Source organism: Ambystoma mexicanum, chromosome 8 (genome assembly GCF_040938575.1).
Source record: "Ambystoma mexicanum isolate Mex_15411 chromosome 8, UKY_AmexF1_1, whole genome shotgun sequence".
NCBI classification, from domain to species: Eukaryota; Metazoa; Chordata; class Amphibia; order Caudata; family Ambystomatidae; genus Ambystoma; species Ambystoma mexicanum.
The window spans coordinates 163,048,604-163,060,782 of NC_090929.1; the positions used below are offsets into that span (position 1 = coordinate 163,048,604).

The 12,179-nt window shown below is 43.5% G+C and overlaps 1 protein-coding gene across 1 annotated transcript in view; it reads right to left on the minus strand.

Annotated features, from left to right (window-relative positions):
• Positions 1-1,154: 1,154 nt before the first annotated feature.
• The window catches only part of UBAC1 (UBA domain containing 1), an 819,245-nt gene continuing 808,220 nt past the window's right edge, over positions 1,155-12,179 (minus strand). The window contains exon 10 of the mRNA XM_069609556.1: positions 1,155-1,611. Within this exon, the coding sequence (XP_069465657.1) occupies positions 1,496-1,611 (116 nt within the window). The 3' untranslated portion in view covers positions 1,155-1,495. The remainder of the gene's footprint in view (positions 1,612-12,179) is intronic.

Sequence of the window (12,179 nt, forward strand, 5' to 3'; positions counted from 1 at the left end):
GGTAGAGAAGTTTTTCCAATGGACTACACAGCTCTCGACAGCTGGGAGAGCAATGCATACACCAAATACATCAAACACTGAAAGAAAGGCCTGCAGCAAACATATTTCCTGAGAAGAACTTGGAGAGCCTCTCTAGTTTTAGACAACCGAAACTATGTGAAAGAAAAGAAATTATTTCATATGGACTACAGAGGAGTGGGGCCAGAAGCCGCAAATGAGACATGTGCATGTGAAAAACCCACATTTTCTTTACTTTGAAAATTGTGTATGGAGATTAGCAGGAGTCAGGTGACATCTCCAAGGGGGCCCAATAAGTGGAAAACATCAGGAGTTTAAATGGCTATATAGGGTTATATGAATACTTTCAATGTCAAAATGAAACTGACATTTGACCAGCGAAGTTTAACATTCTATCAATCAAATGATGTTGTGACCACTATTTTAAGACTGGAAATAGAATTTCAATCATCGAAATGCACCAGAATATGTGCATTCCTTCAGCAGTTGGTTGACATATCCCTCCTGTTTCAGTCCTATCTACTAGTTACCCCTTTCCTCATTGAGCAACAATATCTGCCTTTTAGATTTTGAAATAAAAGCTCCTTTCCCATAAAACACACTTAAAATATGTTCCTTGAGATATCTCCATTAGTATTGAACGAATGGCTAAACATGTATTGGGAAGCAGTGTTTGTGCACAAGTTGAAAAATAACTGCAACACCACTGACAACATTTAAGAATGTGTCAAATATAAATTAAAGTGGTGTCTTGACCAATACGATTTTTCCTAATCAGAAATGAAGATGTACATGTTTTGTTCTAAACCAGAGAGCACTACATGTTCAATGTTGCTTGTTTGGTGGTACATTTATAACATACAAAGATTTGAAAAACTCAAATGTGAAAAGCAGATATGAACACCATGAAATGTACAAGGCTAAAACACCTGTTTTTCTTTGTGAAATGCCATCTTAGAGGGCAGACATGGCAGAAACGTACCCGTGACATTAAAATAAAACAAAAAACTTCAATAAGCTGGCTTATAGTGGATCCTGATAATATTAAAGGACGAGACAAAGAATTTAGCAGTGCCATCTTATTTCACACCCAAGCTTGCTTTAAAAAAGGGTCAGGTTAATGCTTTGCTGTTTTCAAAAAGTTTTCTATTCTTAAATATACTTTTCTCCCCCTCAATCTAACACCTTAAAGCAAAATAAAATCTTCAAACCACTTTCACTATTACTAGATCCACAAGGCAATTAACTTCAGGTTGGCCATAAATACACACGCACACACACACACACATACATTCTCCAACGTAATACAGCAGAGAAAGCCACTGTTCACACTTAAAAAGCCATCTATCTCCTGCAGTACGTCCCCAAAACCAGTGATTTTCATTGTTTAAAAAACTTGAAAAACTGAAAGGGGTGGCATGGTGAGAAGTCGGCAGGAAGGAGTGCCGTGAAGCAGAAGAAGGGAGGATACCATCCATTACGTGCGATTTAGAGTCTGGAAGATTCTAGAAATTTGAAGCATTACTGGGCCGGTTTCTGGGTCGTTCATCCACTGAGTACTGTTTAAAGGGTTTTCAAGCATATCTTCAAATGCTGTTGAGAGAAGAAAGAACAGGTTATTTGCTACAGAATCTATAGTGCTTATAGGCATTTAAGCAACCTTCCTTTCTAGCATGGGATGGACTTCACTTTTACTGTATGGATGCCTCCTGTGGCTTTTCCTAGACGTTTAGGACGACATGTGCATGAAAAGGAAAGCAGACCAGGGTGTAAGAGTGACGGTTCCAATTTTATGGACTCTTTACATATAAATACTGTCTTTGCCATCGTTGCTTTCCTCACCTGACGACTGCGTTTCAGCACAGGCAGTCCCATTAATAGCTAGTATAAGGGACCTCTGATTGTATTGAAGACGCATAAGTGCACATTATGTTTCACTTTATTTAAAACAAAAGTTTCAGCAACAAAGTAAACATTACAAAAACTACACATTTAATTGACCCCATGATCAGTTAGTAGTATTTGAACCCTTTTAGAAAACATGGTTTATACTGTCCAGTGACCTTAACACCGTCCACATGGCCTGATTTCCTGTCTCTTGCCCATCCTCTGTCACGACCAATCACACCAGGGTGAACAAACAAACCAACAGTAATAGAAACAATAAGTCAAACAAGATCCATCTACCCAGCTAGAGCCTACAATGATGGGAAATAACCATATAAACCAGGCGATCTTGGGTGGGATTGGAGAGCCCTCCATATGCCAAAGCAATTTTGCCAGAAGACTTCTGCTTTGCCCCTGAAAAACAAAGGTGTCAATAACGGGAATGGGACAAATGTCTATTATCACCAGATAAAAATGAACTGTAGTGCCATACCAAACCATAGTACTTTGGTAATGCAGGGAGGGATAATACTCACCTATATGTATTTAGTAGTATTAGTACTGACTTATACTAACAAGTGAATGCAATTCCTATTCTATGTTCTGACCGGAGGCAAGAATTGGGCATTTAAAGCATACTCACCACTAAAAAAGCCACCTCCCCAATAAGCTTTCAATAGAACTCTTTGAAAACTAGACCCTTTGCCAATCAGTCGCCAACAGGGGTATGCAGTGGTTTCACCTTTGTGATATTGAACACGGCACTTTTTTTTGTTACTTTTTGATTGTTTGTCAGGAAGGCGAAGACATGTAGAACTGCCTTCAGGAAATCTCCAGACAAGCTCCCAGAAAGAAAGTTTTAGAGGTCATGCTCCTGTGGGCCTAATGAGCGCTAAAACAGCTGCTTGCACATGAGCACTGACTCATCTTGTCAGTGTAGGGTCAGATACCAGCCTAAGGGGGTTTCCTCTAGCCCAAAAGCAATTGGCGTTCCCCTGGCATTCGCTCTGTGGCTATTAATCTTACATATTGCTGAAAGGAACGGACTACACCCATGTAAGGATTACCCAGAAAAGTGGAGTCCGGGACAGACTTGAGGCTGGATTTAGTGCAAAAATGACAACAGTAACACTATCTGGGGAGAAGAACAAGTTACTTACCTCTGGTAATGTTCTTTCGACTGGATGTTCCTCCCACGCGTTCCCATCAATCCAGTGATTGACCAGGCGTACCCCAAGACCACAAGCTCCCAGAAAACGCTGAGTGTAAAGTATGTAAAAGTGTACAGCGCGGGGTAGTCTGGGAGGGGCGATGAGGAATACGTGGGAGAAACATCCAATCGAAAAAAACGTTACCAGGAGTAAGTAACTTGTTCTTCGAATGGATTGTGTCCTCCCACGCATTCCTCATCTTTGATAGACTCCCAAAGCAGTGACAATTTGGATGAGGGAGTACCTATTTATCTAATCATGGACTTTATTTTATTTTTTTTTATTTATTGTGCACTTTGACTTAACACATTTCAGCGAATAATAAAACAATATACAGTCCACATTTTTTTTTTTTACATATTCTGAATACAGTAGCAACAAGCATCCTAAGTAAAAAACAAGAAAACAAGAATTCAAATCACTAGTAACAATTCAATCTAAAACTAACTTCAGTTCCCTTAAACACCTTCCAACCTCAATTGATAACGCCGACGCTATCCCAGAAGATAGTCTAGCCCAAAAATCCTCGGAATTGATATAGGACTCATCATGAACAAATCTATTAAAATGTCCAGCCCTAATACTCCAGGTCCCAGAGCAACTAGATAACAAATGCTTGATAGTCTGGAGTTCGTTACTAGGGCACCTATCACAGATAGGTAAAGTCACCCCTTCCTTATCTCTAATAGCTAGTAATTCTAAGGTGGGAAGTAAATTTAAATGAAATCTCAAGAAAGTTGACCTAAACCGAGGATTTGGGGACTTCTTTAAATAAGTCGGCAAGGTTGAAAGACGTTTATCTAATACTGTCAGAGAGGCTGATCTTTTCGTTTTTCGCATATCATCAATAGTGTCTATCCAATCATTCAATTTCATTTTTTCTTTCACTTTTAAAGGGTTCTGTAAAAGGAACTCAGTGTCGCAGTCACATCCAGACAAGAGTTCTTAACATTTTTGCCCCAATCTACATAAGAAGACATTGTTCCCTAGTTGGTACTCTATAGCAGTTTCCTCAAATAAGGAATTCTTTGGAGGATCTAAGATTAGTCTGTAAAGAGTCAGCCACTTCCATTCTAGCCATGATCTAAGTGACGAGAGACCAAGTTCATAGCGCAAACTAACAATTGGAACACAATCTGGCAGACCCAAAGTGCGTTTCCAGATCCTAGACTATTACATCCCAATCTATCTCCAATGCTATATTGCTATAATCCAATCCATAAAGAATTATGGGAACTACCTTCCCTATGTAGAATCTTATAAGTGGGAGAATAGAGAATTTGCCGAATTTAGAATTGATTTTTTTCATCTGAGCACATAATTTCACTACTTTTAGATCAATGGATGACACTTTTAGATCAATGGATGACACCAAATTACTCTTTGTAGGAAAAGATCTTAATACAACTCCCAGATATGTTAATTCTGAAACAACCTCTACTGATCCAACTACCAAGCAAAATTCTTTACTATTTTGTTTGGTCTCTTGAAGAATAGGATCTTAGATTTTGAAGGGTTAATATTTAGTTTATTGCTCCTTGCATAGCATTCTAAAGTGGTTAGCAGTCGTTGTAGCCCCACTTGGGAATAATCCAGGACTACTATGTCATCCGCATAAGCTAACCAATTTATTTTAATGTTACCGATATATGGAGATATTAAACCAATATCATGCAACCAATTAGAGTTAGATCCGTCATAAAGAGGATGAAAAGCAAAGGAGCAAGTAAACAACCTTGTCGTACCCCTCTAGTTATCCTAATTGGATTAGAGAGTAAACCCGATCTACCTAATCTGACCCGCATATAGTTATTAGAATGCAACTCTCTCAATATAGAAAGTAAGCCAGGAGGGATTCCCCCGGCATCAGGTTTTTTCCAAAGTAAATTCCTATCGACCAAATCGAAAGCCTGGGAAAGGTCAATCCAGGCTCCAAAAAGGGTAGGGCCACCCTTGGTAAATGACTTTACAGCCAGGCAATTTAGAACAAGCCCATTCAAAGAAGTAGATAGAACCTTCCTAAAACCAGATTGCTGCTTTGGGATAATTCCCTTTGTTTTAGCCCAGGCTTCCAATTCCCCTAAGATGATGCCCGAAAAGATTTTACTATCTGCATCTAACAAAGAGATAGGGTGGTAATTAGAGGCCAGAGACCCATCACCCTTTTTGTAGATGGGTATGACTATGGAATGTTTCCAGGAGTCTGGAAATCTCTTCTGTAGAATGACATTATCAAAGAGTATTTTTAGGACCTTCGCCCAGGTGATTGAATCCATTTTCAAAATCGAATTTCTCAAACCATTCGGACCAGATGCTGTAGATGCTGAAGATTTCTTAATTAACAATTCAAGGTCCAGGACATTGAAATCCAAATCCCAATTAGGTGTTAGAATCTTCATCCCACACTCTGGGGTCTCAGAACGCATGACTTTATGAAGAACAACCTTTGCAAAAAGACCTCCTTGAGATGAGGTTGAGTCCAAACAGTAATGCTTTACGAACGTATGCATAGACGACCAGGTGGCCGGTGCACAGATTTCGTTTACCGGGATACCACTTAGCAGAGCTGCAGAATTTGCCATGCCCCTAGTGGAATGGGCCCTTAGCCCATCTGGTGGTTCTTTACCAGCCAGTCTATATTATTCTACAATTGCTAAAATTATCCATCTTGATATAGTCTGTTTAGTTACTGCCAGTCCCAATTTGTAGCCACTATACCCAATGAAGATTTGATCATCCTGTCTAAATTTAGCAAGCCTTGACATATAAAAGCTTAGAGCCCCTTTTGGGTCTAGCCTGTGAAGCCTTTCTTCCTCCTTTCCTGCATGAGGGGGAGGATAACAAGTTGGCAATGTTATCTTTTGAGACAAATGAAAATCAGAGACTACCTTAAGCAGGAATGATGGTGTGAGCTTATCCTCATGGAAAACAGGGTAAGGAGGCTTACAAGTAAGAGCCTGTAATTCACTCACCCTGCGGGCTGCTGTTAGAGCCACTAGAAGGACCGTTTTTAATGTATGGGGCCGTAGAGGACATGAATGTAATGGCTCAAATGGAATGCATGTGAGAAATTTTAATACCAAATTTAAGCCCAAACGGGCACATGAAAAGGGACTGGAGGGTACACGTTAGCGAGACCCTTTAGAAATTGCACAATCAGTGTTATCTTAAAATAAGAGACCTCTTCAGAGGAGCACTTAAAAATGGAAAGCGCAGCCAGGTATCCTTTTATCGTTCCACTGTGGAGCCCCAGATTGGCTAAATGTAACAGGAAAGAAAGCACTATAGGTGTACCACATTGGAAGGGATACACATTCTTATCTTTGCACCAGTTACTGAATTTATTCCAACGACACCGGTACAAGGATTTGGTTGCTGGCCTTCTGGCCGAAAGCAAGAGCTCCATTACATCATCCGGGAGGTCGCATTCCTTATATCCCAGCCTCTCAGAAAGGTTTATAGTGACTTTTTCAACAGTCACTATTTTGAAATACCAATATGTCGAACCAAAAGTGGCGAAAATTTATTTTTTCCAAAGCCTTTTAAAAAAAAAAAAATATGTGGGGGTGGGGGGGGACCCCCTAAACCCCCCGTTTTTAAAAAAAAAACATTTTATTGCTAACTAAACAAAACTAAACCCTATAAAATAAACAAATTCTAAGAAAAAAAAATGTCATCACTTGTGTTTTGACATATTGGTATGTCGAAAAAATGTTTCGACATATTGACTGGATACCTCTCAGAAATCATGCGTGAAGGCTCAGTGTCTTGACCTCTGGATGGAGAACCTGACCTTCCTCTTGCGAGAGAAGTTTCTCTCTTTGTGGAAGTAATATTGGAGGGCAGATGGACAAGTCCAGAAGGTTCGCGTACCACGCCCTCCTCGCCCAATCCAGAGCAATTAGGATCATGGATTTCCCAAACTTTCTTAATCTCCTGATCACGTGAGGAATGATGGGGACTGGAGGGAACGCGTAGAGAAGCGGAAATTCCCAGTCCACTACGAGCACGTCTCCTAAAGCTCCTCTCAGAGGAAATTCCCTTGAGCAATACTGTTCACACTTCCGATCTCGCAAACAGATCCAGTTGAGGGTTCCCCAAAGGGTGAAGATCTCTTGAAGGGCTTCCTGAGCTAGTTCCCACTAGTGGGAGACTGCTCTGCCTGCTCAGAGTGTCCGCTGCCGTGTTTTGCTCTCCGGTTAGGTGAACTGCCGACAGAGATTCCTTCTTGAATTGGCCAGAACCAGAGCGGCATTGCCTCTCTGCAAAGTGGTCTTTAGGTACCTGCCCTTCTCCCACGGCAACAGTAAAAAATCTTGGTGTGACATGGTCATCTTTTCTATCCATGGCACCCCAGGTGGGGGCAATATGCAAGTCTGGTCACTTCAAACTGCGTATACTGTGCAAGGTGCTCCCCTTTGTGCCTACCGAATACCACGCACCACTGGTCGCCGCCTTAGTGATGAGCACCACAGACTACTGCAACTCCCTCTACTTGGGTCAGCCAGGCTACATTATCAACCGCCTCCAGATGCTGCAAAATTCTGCGGTTTGGGTAGTCACTCGCCCTCCCTTTGGAGCTCACGTCACTCCGCTCCTCAGGCAACTGCACTGGCTGCCCATCGAGAAGCGCATCCTTTTTAAATCAATGTGCACTGTGCACATGTTTTCTACAAGCAGAGTGCAGAATACAGCCAAACAAAATTTCCCGGATATGTGCCGTCCCGCCTGTTAAGCAGAAACCTGTGCAGTTCCCTCTGGGACCACTGCAAAGGATTTAAGATTACAGGTGTTGGCAGTAAACCCACTTGGTAGCAGTCCGCACCACACAGATTCACTGTGGTAGCTGTGGCTGAGCAGTCAGACTTCCCTCAAGAAGAGTTAGGCAGTATATAGAGGATACAGGATAGGTACAGAGGCACAGTAGTACAAGCAAACACTGACCAGAGCTAGGTGTAAAAGTATATACTTATTTATTTTAAAGGCACACTCATAAATTACAGTAGCACAGAAAAAGGTAAGTAAGTCAAAACACAGTCACTATTACTTATATGTACATCCCTAGTCATTTGTTGGACAAGTCTAAGTTAACCCCACTTATTTCCAAACAGAGGTGAGCGCTTAACGTCAGATGGCACTCCAACAAGTTATTAAAAAAGGGAGGGAAAAAGCAGAAGTAATGAAAGCAGCAAGGTAAAGCACTTTTCACATAAGGTTAGCAAAGGCAGTCAACTGTGGAACAAGGAGAATTGGTTTGAAGCCCGCTTTAGAGAGAGCCAGGCGAAAATATGCCCAAGATCACACAATGTCACAAGTCTTTGCAGGTGAGTAGAAAAGGTTTTACTGAGTTTAGAAAAAGTTTAGTTAGGGTGTCCCAGGCGGTCCTCCAGCGGTGGTAGTTGTTCCTGGTAGTGGGTGCAAGTCGCGGCGTCGTCCAGGGGAAGAGGTGATCTCAACGTGGAAGAAAGCTGCAGGTCGTTGCACTACCAGGGATGAGACCAGCCGTGGAGTTTTCCGGTCACAAAGGAGTTTACCCCCCTTTCGCGGTTGAGGTAAAAAGTGGTATCCCGGTTGCCGGGGTACTTGGCACAGGCAAGGCGGCCACGAGATGCTTCGGGACGGCGAAAAGAAGGCAGCAACTGGTTGTCCCCACCAGTTAAGGGAAGAAGACTCTCCGGCGGGAGATCTCCTCTGTCGTCGGAAAAAGTGGTGAGACGGTTCCGCAGGGCTTCACCGGTGGTGTCGTCTTGGCAGGCCGTCTCGGCTTCTCCCTCTTCGGCTTCTTAGGTCCTGTGGCGACTTCTGAAGAACCAGTCCCAAAAACCCTGCTTTTATGCAGCAAACCCCCATTCATACAGCCTAGCTGTCACTCAAACATGCTAAGTGGTGAGCGGGGTGGCTCACCACTTGGGCCAATCACACCAGAGTGCGACATGAGTTGGCAAGGCAACTCAGTCCAGGGTGCCTAAACCCCCTCCCACACCCTCTGTGGTACCCAGACAGAATGGCACCACTGTGGAGGGCTTCTGTGCAGAAGCCCGCCAAAAGTGGAATAAAGGCTCGACTCGGGTTTAGGGTTACTGAAGTGAACCTAGACGCCATTTTGGCGGCGATTTCTGGCAAAAAACCCCAACCGGTGAATTTATATTAAATAAATAAACCGGCGGTATCTTTAACATTGCACCAAAAAGTGGTGCATTAAAAACAATGGGAAATCCCATTGGGAAATATTCCGGTGGAATATTTCCGTGGTACCCACTGCCACCAGCCAGAACTCGGCGAGGGGGGACGGGACAGTACCCCCTCGACAACAGACCCAGGGGCAATCTAATTGCCCCTACCAGTACTTCCACAGTAAGATGGTTTGTACTGGTTAAGTTCCTAAGTTAAGACTAGTAAAGTCAATGGTGACTTTACAGACCCAGGGAGACAGTAGTCAGTCCCAGAGTGTGGAGTCTATGTTTGGGGGTCTCTATGACACCCCTGTGTTACTGCACTGAGGGTGCTGTGTAACACACATTCAAAAAAACCAATGATAGCCTATGGGGAAAAAATACCCCCTAGCCCATAAGCACATAGCAAGTCACAGAAACACTCTCAAATCATGTCCAAGAGTGAGGGTAAAAGAGTCTCACTCTTGGCAGGAGAAAAAAAATAAACCCCAAAAATCCAGCAAAGCTGCTGGGGGACTCACTAGGTTAGGGAATTCAGCCTAAACAGAGAATTATCCCTAACACTCGCCCCCCCCAGACTAAGGGACAGGAGGATTTAATCCACTCCTGGATGAACCTCATACCTCTAGTCGATGACATACATCCTAGAGAGTCCATCATCATTTTGATGGCGACACCCTGACCTGTGCTCAATGGTGAAATCAAACCCTTGGAGGCAGATTGACCATCTCAATAGTTTTGGATTTTCCCCTTTCATTTGCATTAACCATCTCAAGGGTTGGTGGTCAGTCTGAATGACAAAAGTAGAACCATACAAGTATGGCCTAAACTTCTTCAGTGCCCACACAATAGCAAAGCATTCTCTTTCAATTGTTGCCCACCTTGTTTCAGGATCCTTCAGTTTTCTACTGATGAAGCAAATGGGGTGTTCCCTACCCTTTTCATCCAGTTGGCTAAGAACTGCACCTATACCTACATTGGAAGCATCAGTTTGTACGATGAAAGTTTGGTGGTAGTCACAAGCTCTGAGTACTGGAGCTTGGCAAAGAGCTTTCTTCAGGTTTTCAAAGGCCTGATTGCATTCCTCATTCCATTTGACCTTTTTAGGGAATTTTGGGGAGGAGATCACATTCAGAGGAGAAGCTATGGTCCCATAGTTCTCAATGAAATTCCTGTAGTACCCAGTGAGGCCTAAGAAGGCTCTCACCTGGGTCTGAGTAGTAGGTGTTGTCCAATTTTGCACAGCTTCAATCTTGCTGAGCAAAGGCCTTATTTCTCCACCTCCTACCTCATGTCCAAGGTAGACCACTTTACTCTGTCCAATTTGGCATTTGCTTGCCTTTATGGTCAGATTGGCCTGCTCAAGAGCCTGCAAAACATGTCCTAGGTGGGTCACATGTTCCTCCCAGGAGTGGCTGAAGACTGCAATGTCATCCAAGTATGCCATGCAAAAGTCTTCCATCCCAGCTAGAACTTGGTTCACCATCCTTTGGAATGTTGCAGGTGCATTTTTCAGTCCAAAAGGCATAACCTTGAATTGGTATAGGCCAACTGGGGTAGAAAATGCAGTTTTCTCCTTGGCATGGTCTGTCAGGGCTATTTGCCAATAGCCTGACGTAAGGTCCAGTGTGCTGAGGTACTTGGCTGCACCAAGTTTATCCACCAACTCATCTGTCCTTGGCAAAGGGTGGGCATCAGTCTTGGTGACTGCATTAAGAGCTCTATAGTCCACACAGAATCTCAACTCTTTGGATCCTGCCTTTGGTACTAACACCACTGGGCTAGACCATGGACTAGTAGAGGGCTCTATTACCCCGAGATCAAGCATCTTCTTGACCTCACCTTTGATGTGGGTTCTGACATGTTCTGACATTCTATATCCTCTGCTTTTGACTGGCAGACAGTCACCAGTGAGTATATCATGCTGTCCCCAAGGGGTCAAGCCTGGTGAAAGTGAGAACAGGGGGGCAAACTGATTTAACATTGCTTTGCACTCCTCCTGTTGCTCAGGGGTCAGATCTGAAGAGAGATTAACTCCTTCAACCTTTTCGTCCAAAGGTAAGCCTCTCAGGAGGTCAGGTAGAGCTCCACTCTCCTCCTCCTCTTCTGGTGAAGTTAGAAGCAAGGCTCCAACTTCTGGTCTAGAGACATAGGCTTTGAGGCGGTTGGTGTGGAAGACTCGGGGAGCTTCCCTGGGTTTGCCCAGATCCACCAGATAGTTGACCTCTCCAAGTTTTCCCACAACCTTGAAGGGTCCCATCCATTTGTCTTGCAAGGCCCTCTGCCTTGTTGGAAGCATAACTAGAACTAGCTGGTCTTGAGTAAACTCAACCATGTTAGCCTTCTGATCATGCCAATGTTTGATCAGAGCTTGGCCAGCTTTCAAGTTGTCACTTGCTTCTGCCATCATGTGTGACATTCTCCTTCGGAGACCTATCACATAGTCAGTCACTCTGACTGGCTTGGGGGAAGGAGCACTCTCCAACCCCTCCTTAATCAGGGCCAAGGGGCCTCTGACTGGATGGCCATAGAGAAGTTCAAAGGGAGAATAACCTACTCCCTCCTGAGGGACTTCCCTATAAGCAAATAGAAGGCATGGCAGTAGAAGGTCCCACTTCTTCTTAAGGGGTTCTTCTAAAGCACCTATCATGCTCTTCATAGTTCTGTTAAACCTTTCTACCAACCCGTTTGTCTGAGGGTGGTATGCGGTTGAGAACTTGTAGGTGACTGCGCAGGTTTTCCACATGGCTTTCATGTAGTTGGACATAAAATTTGACCCCCTGTCAGAAATCACCTCCTTAGGAAACCCAACCCTGGTAAAGATACCAAGGAGGGCCTTAGCCACAGCCTGAGCTGTAACAGTCCTCATAGGAATTGCCTCAGGGTACCT